This window comes from Pteronotus mesoamericanus, unplaced genomic scaffold (assembly GCF_021234165.1).
Source record: "Pteronotus mesoamericanus isolate MK-2021 breed Mesoamerican mustached bat unplaced genomic scaffold, CSHL_Meso_final contig_78, whole genome shotgun sequence".
NCBI classification, from domain to species: Eukaryota; Metazoa; Chordata; class Mammalia; order Chiroptera; family Mormoopidae; genus Pteronotus; species Pteronotus mesoamericanus.
The window spans coordinates 1,942,595-1,962,824 of NW_026555258.1; the positions used below are offsets into that span (position 1 = coordinate 1,942,595).

At 67.2% G+C, this 20,230-nt stretch overlaps 1 protein-coding gene across 1 annotated transcript; it reads right to left on the reverse strand.

The window, feature by feature from the left end:
• Nucleotides 1–1,413: 1,413 nt before the first annotated feature.
• Nucleotides 1,414–8,802, reverse strand: DIPK1B (divergent protein kinase domain 1B). The gene is made up of 5 exons (XM_054584793.1): nt 8,663–8,802; nt 5,590–5,724; nt 3,259–3,366; nt 2,962–3,138; nt 1,414–2,539 (listed from the first exon to the last, which is right to left on the reverse strand). Exons 1-5 carry the CDS (start codon nt 8,723–8,725, stop codon nt 1,727–1,729), a joined length of 1,296 nt encoding a protein of 431 aa, XP_054440768.1. The 5' UTR covers nt 8,726–8,802; the 3' UTR covers nt 1,414–1,726.
• Between the last annotated feature and the right edge of the window lie 11,428 nt (nt 8,803–20,230).

Below are 20,230 nucleotides of genomic sequence, written 5' to 3' on the forward strand. Positions count from 1 at the left end.
GGGCTGCGGGTGAGCCGCGCCGCCCAGGAGCTGCACTTTGTCTGGGACACAAGACCCTCCACAAAAAGCGTGCAGCGGCCACTGGGGCTGCGCGGGCCCCCCCGTGGGCACGGGGCACGTGGCTCAGGTGGTTGGAGCGTCCTGGCCCTGCTCCGTGGCAGCGCCTGCGGGTCCCCGGCGTCACTTGGGGCTCACAGGGCGACCCTCAACGCGGTGGCAGGGGCACAGAGCCACAAGAGGTCACTTCCAAGTAGAAGGACGTACACATTTTGTGCAGTCACGATGGGTCTTTTTCTTAAATATTTTTTGTATTTCTAGGCTACAGGGTTTGGCTATTTTTTCAAATTGTTGCGAATCAAAGAAACTTCCCACTCCACTAAAACCCACATCTTAGTGGAGCCGTGCAGTCCAGGCACGTCGAGCAAGTCGACCGTGCCCTCGGCAGGGGGGCCGGCTGACCGCCCAGAGCTGCCCCGCTGCCCACGATGGGAAGGGAATCCGGATGGGAAAAAATAGGCATTTTGATGTATTGAGGAGGAACTGTTTAAGAGTTTTACAAACTATCTTTTGTTTTGGATTTTTTTTTTTAAGATTTAATTTTTAGAGAGGGGAAGGGAGAGAGGGAAACATTGATGTGTGGTTGCCTCTTATGCGCCCCTCCTGGGGACCTGGCCGGCAACCCAGGCCTGTGCCCTGACTGGGAATCAAACCCGCAACCCTTTGGTTTGTAGGCTGGCGCGGGCAGATTTTTTTTTTTTAGAGAGGGGAAGGGAGGGAGAGAAACATCCCATCAGTGGCCTCTCGTGCCCCACCCGGGGACCGCCTGGCCCGCAACCCAGGCTGGCACCCAGCCCACAGAGACACACCAGTGAGGGCGTAGAACGCTCCATGGGCGTTTCCCTGGCCTGACAGGCTAAGTCTGGAATGTGAGGAAGGTGTGTGCTCGCCGGCAGGGCCCCCACAGGGGAGGGGTGTCCTGCGGGAGTCCAATTGGGCGGGTCGCTGAAATCAGTTAATTCCTGGTCGGGCCACGTCCTGAGCAGCAGGCTTACAGCGGAGGGGCCGAGGGTCACCGCTGGCTGCAGGAGCGCCTTTCCTGCTGGCCCAGCCCCTTCACCGCCAGTCCGGCCTACTCCGGGCACAGCTGGTCCACGGGACTTAATGAGCCAGAAAAGAGGGTCGGCTTCCAGCATCCGCTCACACACCGCCCCCTCGCCCCGTTCACTGCCCCAGGCTGGCTCTGGGGACCCGCGGATGCCCCTGGCAGCCATGACCCTGAGATGCTCTGCAGGCGTTGGCAGCCCCCAATTCTGTGTCCCAGCTGCTGGGGGTGGCGGCGGGTCTGGGCGGCAGGGGACAGGACGGGGGCCGGGCAGGGTACGGGGAACTCGGAGAGTACGCACGGAAGAGCTATTTATTCACATCAAACGTTCCTGAAAGTAACAAAACCCAAGGCGGCCTGGGTGGCTCCCGTCGGCCAGCCCTTGTTCAGGCTCCAGGCCCTCCGTCTTGCCCTCCCCCTTCCAGCCTCTCGTGCCAGCTAACGGTCCGTCCGTCTGGCTGTTGGGCCCAGGGCGAGGGAGGGTTGCAGCGGAGGAGCCTCCGATCACGGGCCCAGCTCCTGCACCCCGGCCCTTCGTCCGGGGACAGGGCGAAGAGGCCCCCAGCGCAGGGGACCCAGGCCCGGGAGGCAGTCCTGGCCGGAGGCCCCACTGCGCCAGCGCCGTCAGGAGTACTTGCTGTTGGAGATCTTCTTCCATAGCAGTGTCTTGAGGTGGCTCAGCACCAGCGAGTGGTGCGCCTCCACCTGGCTGGCGAGCCCGCTCAGTGTGGCGCAGGTGCGCAGCTGCCTGCCCAGCTCCTCCCGCAGGTCGGCAGGGGCGCCGGGCAGCAGGTAGTCCCGCAGCAGCTCGCACACCTTGGCCAGGTTGGGCTGGATGAGGTCGCCCTTGCACTGCCGCATGAGCTGGTCGCAGGGCGCCCGGCAGTCGCGCCCGTAGGTGCAGTCGGCGCTGCGCTCGCAGCGGCGGCCCCGCAGGAAGCGGCGCACGGCGGCCTCGGGCGCCACCTGCTGCAGGTCGGCCATCCTGAAGTCGTAGCGGGCCGTGTAGCCCACGTTGGCCAGCGTGGTGTCGCACATGTAGAAGCTCCCGTAGGAGCCGTGGAAGAGCTCCTCCACGAACTCCAGCAGGCCGATGGCGATCTTCGCCCGCCAGGGCCACGCGGGCCCCAGCCACTGCTGCAGGGCCCGGTGCAGGGCGGGGGGCAGCAGCGGGCGCAGGAGCGGCGGCAGCGCGGCCCCGTGCCAGGAGCTGTGCGGGACGCCCTCGGTGACGTACAGGTCCCCGCAGTAGCCCAGCAGCCGGGAGGCGTGCTCCTTGCCCCGCAGCGACAGCAGCAGCAGGAACTCGTTCCGCTGCAGCAGGGCCCACACCGACTTGGCCTCGGCCAGCGACACCCTGCTGTCCTTGTTGAAGTCCGCCATGAGCAGGACCTGGCCGGCCAGCGCGGGCAGGGAGGGCAGGTCTCCCAGGTTCGCCTGGCGTTTGGCACCCAGAGAAAGGGAGACAGTGGCTTCAGAGTCAGCGCGTGGCCCAGGTGGCAGGATGCCGGCCGTGGTGTGGTCCCGCCAGACCCTCGGGTGCCGGCTGGGAGGGCGGCCCGCGGGACCACCCGTGACAGCTGGGGGGAGCCCACCCTGGCCACCCACCCGCCCGCGTCTCTCCTGGAGCTGCTCTGAGGGACTGTCCCTGTGGGCCTGGGGGTGGGCGCCTGAGTGCCGAGGCGAGGGCCTGCTGCGGGGGGTCGGGGAGGCAGGGGGCGGTCGCTTCTCCGCCGCTCTCACCCGCTCCTGCCACGCCCCCTTCCCACGCATGCGCGGCTTCCTGCCCGGCCCGCCTCCCACCCTGTGCTAATGCCCCGGGGCATGAAGTGGACACAGCAACCCACAGAGCCACTGACCTTGAGGAAACTGAGGGTCATCTCCCGGAACTCCTTGATCGAGGTGCCCCGGGTGGGCTTGTCAAACAGCACCAGCTCCCGCCGCGGCACCGCATGCGGCCCGGCCTTGGGGTCCAGGCCCTCCTCGATGCCGCACTTGATGGTCACCTCCTTGCCCTGCCACAGCCCGCTGTACACCTGGGCAGGCCACAGGGACCCTCCGTGTAGAAGTCCCTCTCCCCCTGCACCTGGACCCCTCAGCCCCGGGACACAAGGAGGGGGCTCTCCCGCGGGGCCCCGCCCGACCCCCCGCCTCACCTGCTGGCCCCGGGCAGCCGTCAGGCAGGTCCTCCACTCCAGCGCGTGCAGGCTGCACAGGTCCCGGCAGAGGGAGCCAGAGATGATGCCCTTCCGGTACTGGTCACACTGAGGAGGGGGACACCGGGAAGGGGCCTGAGGACGCGGCTGCTCGGGCCCTCCCCCATCCTTTACATGCTGTGCCCCGGGGCTGGCGGGCAGAGGCCCTCATCCCGCCGCCCGCGGGGGCTCCGTGGCTCCTGGGCCGCAGCCCCCTCAGAGGGGCCCCCGGGCGCCGCAGCCAGTGACCAGGCGGCTCCCACCACCAGGCCCAGCTGGCGCGGCCTCACGTTCCCTGCGGCCTGAGAACCATCAGGCCCCCTCAGAAACAGTGCCTGCCCCCGCCCACTGTCCCCGGTGTGGCCCGTCCCTGGGGGCTGCTGCGGGAGCAGAGGGCCTGCGACTTGGTGATGCGGCCGCGCGGGGGTGTGACGCAGGGGCTGCCGGCTGGGTGACACGGCCGGCTGTCTGTCCCCTACAGCCCAGCAGCTGCTGCCCCCGCCCCTTCAGGCTGGGGCTGACCCGGGTGGGGCCGGGAGACCCGGAGGTGACAGAGTCAGGACCTTCCCTCTGGAGGGAAGACCCTCTGGATGAATCCCGATGAGCAGGGGAGGCCAGGGAGCCGGCAGAACCAGCACCCCCCCAAGAGCAGGGGGTGGGGGCCGGGCCTCTGGGCCACCAGGGCCGGGGTCTCGGAGGTGTGACCTAGGAAGGAAGCGTCTGTGCTGCGACCGCCGATCATCAGGACAGAAGAGGACAGAAAACCACGCCCCTCCGTCCTACCCTCCGGCGGGGGCTCCTCCCGCCAAGGGGCTGCTCTGCCCGCCCCCCCACCCAGCCCTGGGGTGGCCGCCGGGAAATGGGACCGCGGACTGCTCTGCTGAGGCGGCCCCCAGGGCTGGGGAGAGCTCTGAGGCTTGTCACACTCAAAGTGAGTCCCGGCCCCTCCTAGCCTGTCTCCCGTCTGCCGACTGGGCCGTGGCGGGGACCCAGTGAGCAGCGCCCAGCCCAGCACCCAGAGGCCTGCGAGCGTCTGATCCCTGACCCGGGGTCCGGCCCTCAGCGCCTGGCCTGGGAGAAGCTGTGGAACCTCTCCGAGGTGGCCGATAACCCCCGGGGGCGGGCTGGTCTCCTCTGGAAAGGGGGTTGTCTCCCTAGAGCCCGGGGACGGGGCTCAGGAGCGCCTGCTGGCCCGGCCAGGGTGCGTGGGAAAACGGGGGCTTCAGGTTCCTCCTGGCTGGCAGGCCGCCCCCTCTGCTCCCCAGCGGCCTCCTCCGCCCTCTGCAGGATGGGGTTTCTGCAGGCGCACAGGAAGTGGTCAGGAAAGACCTGTGACACTGGCCACGTGCTCACTGCACCCCCCTCCCAGGCGCATCCCCGCCCTCACTCCAAATGGGGCGCCTGCTCCCCACAGCCCTCAGGCCGACTGACCGCCTGCGCCTCCCCCGCTGCCCGCCCTCCTGGAGCTCCAGCTGCGCTCAGGCCCCGCCCAGAGGCCAAGGCCCCCTCTCCATCTCTGCTCCGCCACGGGCGCTGTGCGCCCCCCCGCCCCCTGGACTGGGAGGGCCGAGCCACGTGTCTGCCCCAGCTCAGGCCTGGCCCCCGCTGGCCACCAGTGGGCACATCTGGAGTGAACGAGTGCATCCACGACCCAAGGGCAGACCCGGAGGCCTCGCCCCCCGACCCCAGCGCCAGGGCGGTGGCCTCGGTGCCCGCTGCGCGCTGGGCCCTTGGCAAGTCCTGTCGCGGGGGCTCTCCCCATCCCGACACCAGGCCCCTCCCGCCACCGTCTCCAGACTTCCCCAAACTCGGCCCCGAGCAGCCCTGGCTTCAGTCACCACCCAGAACCCAGACAGGTGGCCCTCCTCCCCGTCCAGCGCGGAAGAGATTCCAGGCCGCCCGGCGGGTGGGGGCAGGCCAGGCAAGTTCAGAGCCTGGGTCTCCCGTCCCCAGACCAGGGCTCCCTTCTCTGAGGGCCACACCCGGCCGCCTCCGCTGACGGCCCCTTGGCTCCAGGAGGGGCCCTCCAGGTCACCAGCATCTGGCCCTCCCGTCTCCCTCCCGGCCATCCGGAGTCTGCCCCCCGCCCACCCCCCGGCCGCCGGCCAAGCTCTCCTGGGTGCCTGCAGCGGCCTCCCCACAGCCCCGCCCTCTCCCGGCGACACCCCCCACCTCCGCCCCCAGCCAGGGGAGCCGCCTCAAAGCCCGCCTGCGGGCCCAGCACCGGGCAGGACGGAGCGCCCGTCCGCTGCCGCCCACCAGTCCGCATGCCCAGCCCCAGGGGACACTTACGATGACCACCTGGCAGATGTGCCCGCGGCAGAGCTCTGCGTAGGACGAGTAGTTCACGTACGCCAGCCAACTGCCTGCAAAGATGCCCAGCCAGACCAGGAAGACGTACTTGACCCTGAGGCCCGGCAGCCGGCCCTGCGAGGGGAGGGGCACGTGAGAAGCGCCCCCTTCCGGGTGCGGCACCCCAGGCTTCCCATCTGCCCCGCCCTGCGCCGGGGTCCAGAGCCGCCCACCCCCAGGAACACTCGAGGGTCTCCTCCGGCCTCCCTCCCCACCCGGCGCACCCATTCCGCGGGAGGTGAGGGCCGGGACCTAGACTTTTAAATACAGAGGCAGGTGAAATCAGTTTCAAAATGGGGCAATACGGGGTAGTCCACTCTTTATTTTACCGAACAAAGGTATGTTTTACAAACCACCCTCCTGCCTTGCCCTCCTCACTCAAGACATGCAAGCTCCGCGCAAGGACAGCCGGCCCGCGCGCCTCGCATACCCATGTCCACGGCGGCATGTTCCCCACAGCCGAAGCGGGGACGCGACCGGGTGCCGCTGACACACAGCTGGACAGACAGACACAATGCGTCCCCAGGCAGTGGAACATCATCCCGCCTGGAAAAGGCAGGAAATCCCGCCCCTGCTACGACGGGGAGGATCCCTGAAGTCCTGACACCCCTGACACCCAGTGACACAAGCCGGTCACAGTGTCCCACACACACAAAGTCCCCAGAGGAGGCAGATTCAGAGACAGACGGTGGGGCCGGGGCGGGGCGGGGGCGGGGCGGGAGTGTGTGTTTGAGGGGGACCGAGCGCCCGGCTGGGGAGATGGACAGTCCTGGAGCGGTGGCGGCGGCGGCTGCACAGCAGCGTGAGTGTCCCTGAGCCCTGCCCCGAAACGTGGGCAAATCAAGAGGATCGGCTCTGTGTTACGTGCAATTCGCCACAATAAAGAATAAGTGAGACACGCAGCTCCTGGCCTGGCGGCCAGAGGCTCCATCCCGGAGGTCCAGGTGGCCCGGAGCTGCGTCCCTGCAGGGCTCCGTGCCCCGGCCAGCTGCCCCAGGTGACAGGTGGAATCACAGGGTGTGAGGGCCCCAGAGTCACAGCAGGCAGGCTGGGGGTGTCTCCCACGCAGCCTCCGATGATTCCGAGGCACCGCCTCCCGTCCCCACTCCCTGTCCGGGCAAACGCAGGCCTCGCAGGCTGCCCCCCGGGAGCAGCGGCTGAGCCCCAGGACAGCCTGTCCCCGAAGGAGGCACCAACTGCCCGCGCGGCCCCAGCCCTGCGTCCTGGTTAGCGAGGGCTGCGGCTGCCACCAGCTCCCCACCGAGCACAGCGGCCGTCCTGTTTCTGGTTCTTCCAGGAGAGGCAGCGTCTCACCCCCTGCTTCCCGGCCCCCGCTCACAGCTGGCCGTCCCCCAGGAGGGGCTGCACAGGGAGGACCCCAGGAACTCAGGGGGCAGGCTCAGCACCGCAGCCGCCGCCAAGGAGCAGCGGGGACCCAAGCGGCCCTGCAGCAGAGTGAGGGGGCTGGGCCTCAGGCCCATTTGTCCCTCCGATGCGTCTGTTTCCGTCAGATTTGCTCAAAATGAAAAACAGGAAAGCACCGAAAGAGTGTGGAGGGGCGTGGCGTGGGGAGCGGGGGGGAGGGCGGTGGGAGGACGGGGTCCGGGATGTCCGGCCGGCGGCAAACACCCAGAGGTGGTGGCGGCAGGTGGGGTCGGGGTGGGCTTCCAGCGCTGGGGTCCTGGGGCGGCCGGGGGAGGGCAGTCTGGGCTGGGTGGGGGGACCGCAGGGTGGACCAGGCTTCACAGGGCCACCGCAGGGAGAGCCTGTCTGAGGGGCCCGGGACGCAGACGGCTCCCTGCCCCCGCGGCCTCCCGGCGCACCCCGAGCCCACCCGCCTCACCCGGGCTGACCCTCACATCCTCATTTTCAGTGGCACGTCCTCCAGGAGCAGCCGCTGAAGCCCGTACCTGCCCTGCCTGCCCTGACCAGCCGCCAGGGAGCGAGCCCTGGGACACGGCCGGCCTTCCTTGCGTGGAAAAGCCACCAGTTGGAGTGGGGAGGGCCGCTCAGGGGACAGAAACACCACAGTGAGCTGTGGCCCGTGGGCGGCTCCCTAATGCGCGGGCGGGGACGCCGAGGCTCAGGGCTTGCTCTGACACTGAGAGGGGCCGGGCAGGGCTCAGGCCGCGGCGCCCGCTGGAAGCCCGTGCAGCCCTGCTGCCGCTCCCGGGCCGCCCGGCAAGGCTGAAGGCCTCCCGGCAGCGCTGGGGGCCAGGGCACACGCCACCTCCCGCGTGGCGGGGGGACCTCAGGCCCCTCGCCTCCCCGCCTGCCCAAGGCAGGGCGAGCACCCACACCGCAAGGCCCCAGGCGGGCAGGGAGGGCATCTGGCTCGGACGTGGAGCCCGCACATTCCCCGGCTGCCACCCTGGCAGGAACCCACCCGCCCTGGCCCCAGAAAGGCTCCGATCAGCTGGGGGCAGGGATGCGGAGCTGGATGATTTGAGACTGATAGGGCCTGGCTTGTCACCCAAAGCAGAGGTGGCAGGATCCCCCCAGCAGCTGGCACCCAAGGCAGCCTGGGCCTTCCCGGCAGACGGAGGACCCTCCCAAAAGCGAGTCTTCGGCAAGGTCACTGAGGGTCGGGCACACCGGCCAGCCAGGGGATGGCCCAGGGGGATGGATGTATGTCCTTCTGGCAGCGTTTCTGTGCCCCAAGTTTTCCGCAACAGAAAAACCAACCTTATCTTTAAGTAAAGGAAAGAGGGGGTTTTTGGTGGGTTTCTAGGCTCCTGCGAGCAGGGTCCAGCCCAAGAGGGGGAGGGGCCTTCTTCAGCGCTGGCAGCAGGGGCTGCCACCACGCTGCACGGGCGCCCCGGCCCCTAGGCTGGCTCCCCCGCAACACCGCTCACACCGGACCCCCAATCGCTCTGGCGGCCACTCACCCCGCGTCCTGAATCCGCCCAGCCCCCCCAGTCCCCTCCCAGGGCTGGACGCCACGAGCCCGGCCGCCGCCCGGGCACCGAAGGCGGGCGGGGTGGGCACCGGGCGGGGGCCGCGGCGTGCCTACCTGCAGGCCCTTGGAGAAGGGGCAGAAGAGCACCAGGTGCGCCAGCCGCCGCAGCCGCCGCATGGTGGGCGCCGAGCCGGTGCGCGGGCCGGCTCGGCTCGCCCTCAGCCCCGCGGGCCGGCCCGCAACGGCCGCGCTCCCGCCGCCCGCCGCGTCCCCGCGAGGGCGCGCGTCTCCGTCGGCGGCCGGAGGGAGGGGGCGCTGCGGGGGCGCGCGGGTGGAGGGGCGGGGATTACGGCGGGGGCGCAGAGGGGCGCTGCAGTGCTGGGGGTTGCGGCTGGAGGCGCCCGCGGCCTCGCCCACCCCTCTGCGTCCCCCAGCGCGCCCCCAGGCCCGGTGAGAACGGGGAGGGCCCCCAGGGCCCAGCCCCCCGCACCTTGGAGTGGGGGTGGCGGGGCTGTCACACGCGGGGCCGTTACGGCGCCCGTCAGAAAGGGGGCAGGAGAACGAGCCTGGCGGCCTGCAGAGGACCGTTGGGTTGGGGTCCAGCGGGACAGGAAGCCGGGGAAAGGGGGCGTGCTGGGGAAAGACTGAAGCTGGGCGGGCGGCGTGGCGGCGTTTGCCTGTTTCTCGCGTTTTCCAAAGGACTACAGTCGAATGCACCTTTTCTGCCGCGCCGCTCGGCATTGTTTACCAGCGCAGCTGGGCCGGCACGGGCACTTCCGCAGGCGGATCGGTCCCCTCCCCCACCCACGCCGCTCGCTCTGCCCGCCCACCCGCTGCTGCGGGGCGCGCTCTGCGGCCGCCTCCAAGGCGTGTAAGTGGAGCGAGGCGAGGACGGCCTTGGCTGCGGGCCTGCGCCGCTGGGCTGAGCGCCCTGGAGAGTCGGCCCCTCTTCCGTGCCTCCGGCACGGACGCTCAGGTTCCTGCAGCCCCTCACAGCTGGAGGATGGTTGATTCCGGATGGGGAGCAGAGCTGCGTGAACGTTGGCGTCCAGGCACCGGTGCAGAGCTGCCACGATTTTGTCCCCGCCACAGGCTGCGGGAGGCCGGCCGGCCTACCTGGAGGCCTGGCCAACTGCCAGCCGGGAATTCTAGCCGGTCCACAGGGTGCGCGCTGTCTCTTTGTGACTGTTCACGTGCATTTTCAAAATGACCCACCAGGCTGAACAGTTTTTCCTGTACTTAGTTGCAACCTGTATACCTTCTTTGGCAAAGTGCCCATTCAGTTCCCTGCCGGTGCTTTGTGTCCTTCCCTTGTTGGAGCTGAGAGGTCTTGGCATCTTGGGAATAGGAGGACACCGTCCAGTGGGTGGTCTGCAAAGATCCTGCCCTCACCTGGGGTTTGTGGGTCGGCTTCTCAGTTCTCCCTTCAGCGCCTTTCATGGAGCTCAAGTCCTTCATTTTCCTGCGGCCTGTCTATTCATTTTCTTCCTCTTACAGCTTGTGCATTTCGTGTGTCATACCCAAGAAGTCTCTGCCTGACCGGGGGGCCCCAAAGATTCTCTTAGGGACCCATGCCACGCACACTTTGAGTCACTTGGCCCACCCTCGGGCATTCACTGTTCTCAGCCTGGTGGTCCTTGCCCTCGGAGCCAGGGCCATGTTGGTCCCATAGGAGGGCCCAGGTGGTGGCCTAGAACTCAGCTTGTGTCCCTTAAGATGTCCTTTGGGGAAAATAGAGGCACTTTCTCTGGAGGGTCGGGGTAGAAGCTTGAATAGACAGAGACCTAGAGAGCCGCCCCGCCCCCTCCTCTCGGGGGCAGCCGCAGCCAGGACCGGACCTTCTGAGAGCTTGGGAGAAGGCCATGCCCGTGCTGCGGGGGTCTGTGGGCGGGGGCAAGGCAGGGCCTCTGCCGCCGTGAGCGCCAGCCCGCTGTTGGACGGCTCCGCTGTCGGACTGCAGGGGAAGCGGAGCCTTGACACGGCTTAGCTTCGGGGCCGCAAGCCGGAGGCCTGAGTCGGCCGGCTGGCCTGGGGCAGCGGCACCGTGGTGAGGACACGGGCCACAGCCCTGAGAGGAAGTCAACATCTGACGGGGCCCGTTTGCCAGCCGCTGGGGGTCGGGGCCCCACACAGTGTCCCCATACACACATTCTGAGATCCTGGGGGGACGTGAACCCGGGGGACACTATCCAACCCACTACGCAGACCAAACAGCTACGTCACTGGAAACGGCCCAGGAGCCCATGAAAATAGGGCAGGTTTCATCAAGGGACCCCAACTTAAAAAGGGGCTTCATCAGGAGAGAGGTGTATTTATCTTCCATATAGGACTCTGTGTATGAGCCACTGAGGGCTGGCACAGGGACCCCACGTTGTCAGGGGCTCCAACTCCTCCTGCCTTGCAGTACTGGCACCCTCAAGGTAGCTGCTTGTGGCCCAAAATAGCTGCTCTGCTCCAGTCATCACCTCTACACTCCCGCACGTAGGAAGGACAAAGGAGAAGTGAAGAGCCCAACATTCCCTTAATATACAGGACCTGGAAATGCACAGCTGTGCTGCTCACATCCCATTGGCAAAAGCTTAGTCACATGACCCTACTTGCCACAAAGAAGGCTGGGAAATGTAGTCTTTTCCTGGGTAGCCACATGTCTAAAACTCCAGGGCACAAGTGTCACAGGAAAAAATGGAAAAATGGAGACTCTGGCCCCTGGGTATATTGTCCTTCCTGATAGAGCCCATCCCACTGCCCCGGAATGCTGATGGTCTTTAGACTGAGGTCAGAGGTCACCCAGTTCCCTTCAAACAGGTGTTCAGGGAGGTGTGGAGGCTGGGGAACCCATGTGTGGTGAGGATGCCTTCAGGCCCAGGCCAGGCCTGGGGGCGGTGCTGTTGGGGGCAGGGGCGGGGGGAGGGGAGGGATGCAGTTCCAGGCAGGGGAACAGAGCGTGCAGAGGCCCAGAGGCGACAGACGGCGGGCCGCGTGGAGCCTGCATCTTGCATCGTGAATGTCCGTACATGCAGGTCATCGGCGCATGGGTCTGCAAGAGCCCGAGATACAGCGTGAGCCGGAGTCCTGCTTTGCGTCCATAGCCTCCTTGACTTCGTTGCTGCCGCGCCTCCTCTTACAGATTCTGCCGTATCCGGGGGGCTGAGTGCAGGGAAATGCGCTGGGACAGGCGGGCCTGGGGCCTTGGGATTCACAACCTCCGGACAGAGGTCTTTCCTGGTCATTGCAGAAGTGCAGGTAGAGAGCCAGCCGTGACGAGCGGATGAGTGGACATTCCTTTGTACGAACGGAATAACATTCCATGGGGTGTGGCCCAGCTGTACAAGGGACTGTCACTCAGCCATCCAAAGGAGCGGCCATCTGACACGTGCTACCACACGGACGAACCTCGCAAACCTTTTGCGTGAGAGATGCCAGACACACAAGGCCACAGGCCGCATGAGTCCATGTATATGGAACGTTTTGAATAGGAAACTCTACACAGACGGGACTCGGGCTAGAGGTTCCCAGGGGCTGGGGGTGACTGTGGGGCTCGAGGGGTCCCTTGGGGGTGATGAAAGGGTGTGGAACTAGATAGAGGTGCTGGCTGCACAACGTTGTGTATGTGCTCAGGGCCCGCTGACCTGGACCATGGAAAACGTGGCCTTACGTTCTGTGAAATTCATGTCAATTAAAGATGCAGGCGAGCAGGGACACGTCGGTCTCCTGCAACCTCGACATCCGGCCCGGGCTGCCTCCGCAGCACGTGTGTGTCCAGCTTTCCGGGTTGGGCGCTGTTAGGACCTGTGGACACGCCGTCCCACACGGCTCAGTGCACGCGTGCTGCCTGGGTCATTTGTGTAAACGCGGTCACGTTTCTTGGATCCGTTCCTCTCCGTAGAACTGGAGTCCTCAGCCGGGTTCCTGGGGACCCACAAGCTCTGAGTGAAGTGTTAAACGCCGCGCTTTCGCTTTGGTGACACGTAGAAGAAATGGTCACACCTCACAATAAAAACGAGCCTCCCCTTGGCCTCAGAAAGACTTGTTTTCCCCAACACCTTGGGCTCCTTGTGGGGGCGTCCGGCAGGGCGGCGGCTCTGCTCTGGGTCTTGAGCAGCCCCCCGGCCCTGGCCCTGGAGAGCCCGCCGCCCCTGTGGAAGGGTCCGGGCCTGGAGCCCCCGGGGAAGGGCCCTCAGCGCTCTGTTGCCTGAACCGACCCCAGTTTACTTAACCAGTCGCCTCTCAGAGGCATTTAGGATGTTGCAAACCTTCCACTCCCTAAGCTAGGCTGGGTGCGTGACCTGGCTGCGTCTGAGTCCCATTCCTTAATGATTAACTCATGACGACGGTTTCCTGCAGGTGACGTTTCTCAGTCAAAGGCTTTCAAGGGGCTGCTCTCCATGGTAACGCACCCACAGAGCCCAGCCCCAGGGGCCATGGAGGAAAAGACACAGCCACTCTGGGGTTCCGGGCTTTGGGGACACTGACGGGGCCCTGCAGCAGCGCCCCACCCGTGAGAAGTCTGGGGGCAGGTGGCCCCCTTGCACGCTCCCCACCAGTGCACAGCAGTGGCGTGGCCTTGGGGGACATGTCCTCCTCCCTGACGCCCAGCCCGTTCCTCCTTCAGTCCCCAGACACACCGGCCCTTTCCTGCCTCAGAGCCTTGGCCGGCACTGCTGCCTCAGCTGGGAACGCCGCTACCCAGCCTCCCATCCCAGCAACCCCTCTGGGTGTCCTCCTCGTAGAGGCCCTTCTGATCCCACGGGCCACTCAGGCCCCCTTAAGGCTGGGGTCCCCGGTAACCCAGGACCCCCCTATATCTCCCCCCTCCGTGTTGGGCTCGGAGCTCCCTGCAGCCCCCGCCCCAGGGGGTCTGCCTCTGCCTGGGTCCAAGCGCGGCTGGATTCCCAGCCCAGCGCAGGCCGGGGGGCAAACACACACACACACACACACACACACACACACACGCATGCACAGGCGGCCAGCTCCCACACTCACACACATACGCACACAGCAGGCCCAGGCCAGCGCTGCTGATGAACGTGCAACCCTGTACACGCTCACCGTGAAGAGCCCAGGCACAGGGACAGCTAGAGAGTCAGACCCCTGACCCTGTGCCTCTCGAGGCTGCGGAGCCCTGGGTGCCCTCCGCCTCCTGGGGGCTGGCCGTGGGGCTGTGACCTCCGAGAAGTCCCTGCAGGACCAGCGAGGGGGTGAGGATGGGGTGGAGCAGAGTGGGGGGGGGCGGAGGGGGAGGCAGGCGAGGGAGTCAGCGGGGAGAGGGAAGCGGGCGGGCGCGGACAGGCGGGGGGCGGGGCGGCTTTGACGTTGTGGTCGGTGGTGGAGCCCTGGAGCCAGGCGGACGGGCCTGACCCTGGGCCCTCACTGCGGCACGTGACTGGGGCCTGTGGAACGTGGGGGACGGTCCTGCACTTCGGGACCCCGGTGACACCCTTAGGAAACGCATCCCAACATTCAGCGTCACACGAGGACCCTGGTACTGGCTCTACCTCAGTGCCTCCTGCTGTGGTTTAAGCCCCCGAACCCTCCTCAGCCCCAGGGACCCTTGCGTCCTGGCACAGGGACTTCCAAGGACCCGCCGGCGTTCAGTGAACGCGACCGACCCTCGGGGTCCAGGGCGCGTGGACCCTGGGAGGCGTCAGAAGCTGGATGTTCCTTCCTTCCCTCACTCACTCGCTTAGCACTTACTGACAGCTTCCCGTGGACGCTGGCGCTGGGCGGGGGTGCAAAGGGGTGTGAGCGAAACCTGCGCCCTAAAAGCCAGCGTTGCGTCGCCGCAGAGACAGGCCGCATGGTTTCACTGCGTTATAGCAATGCGAAGGGGCACGGGGCGCCCGTCCCGCCCAGGGAGAGCCATTACCCTGGGCCTCAGGCGCGTAGGTTCTTTCAGGCCAGGATGCCCCACGGCAAAGGGGGCAGCCTGTGGCGGGGGTGGGGTGGCGAAAGCCCAAGACAGTGACACGGTGGTGCGGTGACACCTCCAGGACCCGCTCAAGGCACAGTGTGGCAGCAACAGAGCTGCGGTGGGGGGAGAGCAGGTGTCCCTGTCCCAGCCCTCAGAACGGGCGCTGCACACACACGTGGGAGCACGTGGAGCGCACGTGGGGCGCACGTGGAGGGGGGAGGCCAGGAGATGCTGCCCCGCCCCTGCCGAGGGACGCCAGCTCACGCGCTCCCGCGTCCACGCCGCAGAGCCACGGGGCGAACTCCCAGCTGGGCACCTCGGCCTCGCTGTGACTGTCCCCGCAAGCTCCGCTCGGAAGGGAAGCGGCCTGGCTGCCGGCGGCCTCCGCGGGGCAGGCTGGGTCGAGGAGAGAGAGTCTACTCACGGCACCCACCGGCAGAGCTTCCTCTGGGGGACACCCAGGAACCGGCCCGCGCCACCGCCTCTCCCGCGAGGCGCGGCCGCGCTCCGCTCTCCGAAGACAGGTGCTCCCCAGAGGCACGCGGTGTGGGCCAGGCCCCCCTCTGGGGACCCCTGCGGCCTGTGGGGCAGGTTCCCGCAGCACTGCGGTCGCACTGGGCCGGTCGCTGGGCGCCTGCCAGGCCCCTGTGGTTTGTCTGGGCCGCGTGTCCCAGGGCCAGGCTGGGCTCCCCCTCTCACGGTGCAGTGGGAAGAGACCCAGGCCCCAGGGACGCCAGCCCAGCAGCTTCGGGGCCCAGCCCCCGAGAGCTGTTCCCTGTGCCCCTTGCTCCGCGGGCGCTGGAGGGACAGGGGACGGTCCGCTGGGACCCTGCCCTGCCGGGGACCTTGGAGGAAGGAAATGAAACTCAAATGGGGGCAGAGGACGAGAAAGGGGAAAGCACCTGTTGAAGCACCCATCACCCCAAATACAGGGCCCCTTCAGGCGCTGGAGTCAGCTTTGCACCCTGGTCCAGGCAGAGCCTCGGGCAGCCCACTAGGGTGGCTCCCTGAGCCCAGCCCCTGCTGGCAGCCCTGAGGGGGACCCTTGGGCTCCCTGGTGGGCGGCTGGCCCTGGGCCGGCAGGAGGTTATTGCACGGATGCTCCCTTCCGCCCCTGAGCACCTGCAGGCGTTGGGGCCCCTCCCTCCGTCTTCTACCTTCCTGGGGCCTGTCCACTAGAGGGCAGTGCTGCCCAGCCAATTGCCTGCCTGGCAGGAGGCGCCCCAGGAGCGGAAAAGGCAGAGTCTGGGGGCATCCTGGACTCTGGCCCTCGTCCGGGGAAGGGTTGCCAGGCAAAACACAACACACACCTGTCCAATTTAAACATCCAGTAAACAACTTTGGATGTGCATGGGATGTGCTTCCGTGAAAAAAGCGTCCTTGTCTGTGGGACAGTCAGACCTTCCCCCGTGTCCCGGCTGTGTCCCTGCCAGGCTGGGAGCCCCTCCGGGCGCCGGGCGGGCAGCCAGGCGGGAGTCTGGGCGGGGCGGCCGGCGCGTTCCAAGCTCATTAGTTCAGTGACTAATGGTCCGGGGGTGGGGATGCCACCGGGAGGCCCGCACCTGCCCGAAGCTCTGACTCAGGGGAACATTGACAGGGGACCGGGTGACAGCAGGCAGCCACGGAGCAGGCCTCCGACCTCTCACCCACGCACCGCGACTTCGGACTCATTAGTCCAGAGCTCTGGGTGGTGACGGGCGCGGTGAAGGTCAAAGGCCGGGGAGCCAGGTCTGCCCGCTCGGGCAGGAAGGCTCGGCAGCCCTCGCGTCGCGGGCCCGCCCTCTCCGCTGTGCCGCGGCCCCGGCGCCCGGGGCTCTCCCTCCTCCCCAGCCCTGGGGCTCCGCGGCCACCACGCACGGCCCCTCGTGTCAGGTGGGTGGTGGACAAGAAAACAGAGGCTCTGTGGAAAGTCACCTCACGGGAGGATGTGATCATAGATTCCTCACTGGCAGGTCACGGTGGCAGCCGTGCCCCAGGCCTGTAACCCGTCACTGCAGCCAGCCCTGTCCTTTGTTCCTGGGCATCTGGGTTACCACGCCTTGGAGATGCCAGAGTCCCCTGGCAGGGGTGCTGACCCTCAGCGGAGCATGTGACCCTGTTAACTATCTTGTCATCCGGTCACCTCCCTGTCATCCTCCCTAGACGCCCTGCTTAGTAAATAAAGGCCCCCAAACTTCAATGCTCAGGAGCGTCCGAGATCTTGCCTCCCAGCCTATGTCCTCTATGGTTTGATGCAATAAAAAAAACTAAAAATTCTCTCCGGGTTTTGATGTTTCTTACGGCGCCACCTGGCCTGGAGGAGGAGGGAGACTCCTGGAAGCCAAGTGTGGGCCCCCTGGGTCGCCCCAGGAGCGTGGCTCTGGGACTGAAGAGGCGGCATGAAGGCCCACGTTCTCCCGGCGAGGGCCTGGCTTCCCCGCGTCCCTTCCTTCCACTTGACCAGGACAGACGGTGGCCCCAGGAGGGCTCCCGGGCCACAGGGGGTGGGGAGAATTCAGGCCTCGAATTCAGGCCTGCGCTCCCTCCCACCTTCTGCCTCGCTGTGGCTGTGCCGGAGAGGTCGCTGCTGAAGCTGGCGAGTGGGGAGTCTGAGTCCCCCGGCTGCGCGTGTCGGGGCGACCTCATGGGCAGCACTCACGGATGGACGTCCTGCCTCCCACAGTCCTGGGGGGCGGGCCCTTCACAGGAGCTGTCCCGGGCTCCGAGCGCAGCGGGTTGGGTGGCAGAGGCGAAGGCGAAGGAGGCCCGGGCATGGGGAGCACCCTCCCACCCCCACCCACTGTCCCCACCCCTCCCCCTAGTGTGAGAGAGAGGCAGGGGGCTGGGGACAGGACACCGCAGCCCAGGCCCCTCCCCAGCGGTGAGAGGCAGGACAGCGGGGGCCGGGCATCGCTGAGGCCCCTCAGCCAGCGGCTCAGACCGGGAGCGGCGGGGCCAGGCAGGAGCCGTCCGCCCGCCCGCAGCCACGGCAGCCCCAGGGGCTGGCCCCGGGAGCGCCGGGGCAGCTGACTGGGTCTGGACGCCAACTGGACCATGGGTGAGGTGGCCAGAGGGCAGCCAGCCTGGGGCAGAGCTGCTGACGGCTGGCATCTCGCACGCAGCCTGTCCCGTTTAGTCTCGCTGGGCCCCCGAGACCCTGTGACCCTGTCGTTGTTCCTCAGCACAGAAACGGAAACCGAGGCCCAGAGAGGTCGGGATCCCCGGACGGCAGGGCTGGGCGCCGGGCAGGGGATGTGAGGGGGTCTGGCCCGGGGCACTATGGCCCCCCGCCTAGCCCTGCCTCCTGCTTCGTCTTGCCTCAGGGTGCCTTCCCACACCTCCGGGCCCTCTGTTCCTGTCTGGCAGTGGGCGGAGGCTGGGCAACACCCTCTCTGAGGACTGCAGGAGACCAGCGCACCGGCCACTGTCGCGGGCAGGGGGGCTGGCGGGGCCTCCCTGGGCCTCCATCCAGCGCGCCCCGCCTTTGCGCCCTTCTTCCCAGCCTGTGACCCGGCTCACCAGAGAGCACATCCAGAGGGTGGCTTCCCCTCGGCCCCAGAGCCCAGGCCTCGCGTCCCCAGCCCCGTGTGCCCCGCAGCCCTTGCCCTCCTCCCAGTCTCCCTGGGGAGCGCGCAGCCCGGCCCTGTGCCGGGCCCGGGAATTGGGCCCGGGGGCCTCACCTCATCTATTTTTAAGCACAAGCCCATAAAAGATTCACAGGCCGCTTTACTTACAGGTGGCAGGGTGGCGCCCGCTCCTCCTGGGACGCCCGCCAGGCGGGCCGCGCACACATAGGCCCAGGACGGCTCTGCCTGAGCCCCAGGGCCCGGTGCCCCCGCTGCTCCTCCCCAGCCTGCAGGCCTGGCTCCCATCAGCCTCCTCCCCAGAAGGTGGGCCCCCTAGAGAGGCCCCAGAGGGAGCAGGGGGCTCCCAGGTGCTCCTCCCCGGGCCCCCCAACCCCAACCAGCTGTGCGACCAGCCTCCCCTGGCCTGCACCCTGATCTTGTGGGGCTGCTGAGAGCCCCTCGCGACCCCGGCTCCCGCCCTGGTCTCCCTTTCCCCTGGGCAGGCTGGGAGGGAGCGCGGCCCTCGTGCGGGGGTGTGAGCGGCCAAGGCAGAGTGGCCTGGGGAGCAGGCCCGGGGACAGGCGCTCCTTTCCTCGCCGGAGGCTCAGGTGCTGTTGGGTCACCTGGAGACCTAAGCGACGCAGGACGTCAAAGGCCGGGCACCCCGCCCCGACCCCTACTGCCACGCGCCAGGTGGAGAAGGGTCACCTCAGCTTCCAGAAGCGGAGCTCCCCAGGCCTTCCCTCCAGACCCCGACCCTCTCGAGAGAAACCAAGACCCAGCCCGGGCCCTGCCCTGGCCTCCCGCAGGGGGCGGCCGTGGGAGTCGGGCACGAGGCCGGTCAGCCCCTGGCCAGCCTGTGTGCTGGAGCCAGGGTGCCCCTGGGCCCAGCGGCGTCCCCTCCTCTTGGCTGCGGGCTTTCAAGGGCCTCGGGAGGTGGTGCCAGCTCAGCCTTGATTGTGTCACCTGATGCCATGTGCTCTCTGGCGGGGCCCCAGCAAGTGCCCTGGAGGGCTCTCAGCTGCTGTCCGGCAGGGGATGGGGCTGACCGGGGTAGCTGGGGACCTTCCTGGGGTAACTGTGGGGACCCAGGGCGCCCCAAGAGGCTCGGACGACGGGACGGCACACACCTCGCCCATTGAGCCAGCTCTGCCCTTCTTCCGAACAAGCCCTGGGACGACATGGGACAGAACCCATGCCATCCCTCCTGAGCTTTCCAAACAGAACGTCGCAGAGAAGTATTGAATATTGGTTTCAGATCCGCGCGTCTGGTGCCCCCTCCGCAGTCCCCTCCCGGGTCCAGCCCTCCTCTGCCTCCCCCTTCTTGTCAGAGGGAGAGTGGACGACTTCTTTCAACACTTCCCCCAGGGGAGGACGGAACTGGGGAAGGAGGTGGAATTGGGTAACAGCCTCTGGCCTCTTGTCTGCCCGAGGACACGGCCGCGCGCTGGGCGCCGGGCGAGCTTCCCAGGGCGGCGGGAAAAGGCCACAGCGACCAGGCCAGCGGCCTCCCCTCACTGTCTGGGTGATTGTCACTGGGAGCCCCGGTTTCCCATCCGTAAAACGGGGGTGCATTTGCCCTGGAGGAGTATTTGTTGAGCACCTACTATGTGCCAGGCATCGGTCGTTCTCAGTTCTGGTGATGCTCCAGTGAACAGGACAGACAAGTGCCCGCGGAGCCGCCGTTCTAGTGGGGGAGGGGCCCCACAAACACACGAGCTCGCGCGCGCCCCACTAGGCCTTCCAAACGCTGGGCAGAGTGTGGGGCTGGCAAAGGAAAGGGTGTGCCCCTGGGATGGGTGGGGGGCTGGGAGCTCAAGGCCCAGCAGGAGGCCCCCTGCCGACGCCGCCTTCCTGCCCTGGGGTTGGTGAGGACTGGACTCCATTCCTCCCGGGGGGCACCCGCAGGACCTCCAGCCCCAGACGCTGCCACGCCTCCCCCTGCAGCCCACCCTGACCTGGGCTCCACTCCTGCCCGTGTGGCTCCCTGCAGAACCACTGCTGGCGGCACCTCCTGCCCCTGTGCCTGCCCACTGGTCTCCAGAGTCTCGCTGTCATCCGCAGGAGCTGCAAGTGCTCCCCAGGGGTTCTCAGGCCTCTCTGAGGGGCAGCAGGACCTTGCCCCAGTGTGGGACCAGGAACAAGCGGCCTCTTTCAACTGACACAAAACCACGGCCAGATGGACGGCAGAGGCTGAACCAGGGCATGCGGGGAGAGGCTTTATTG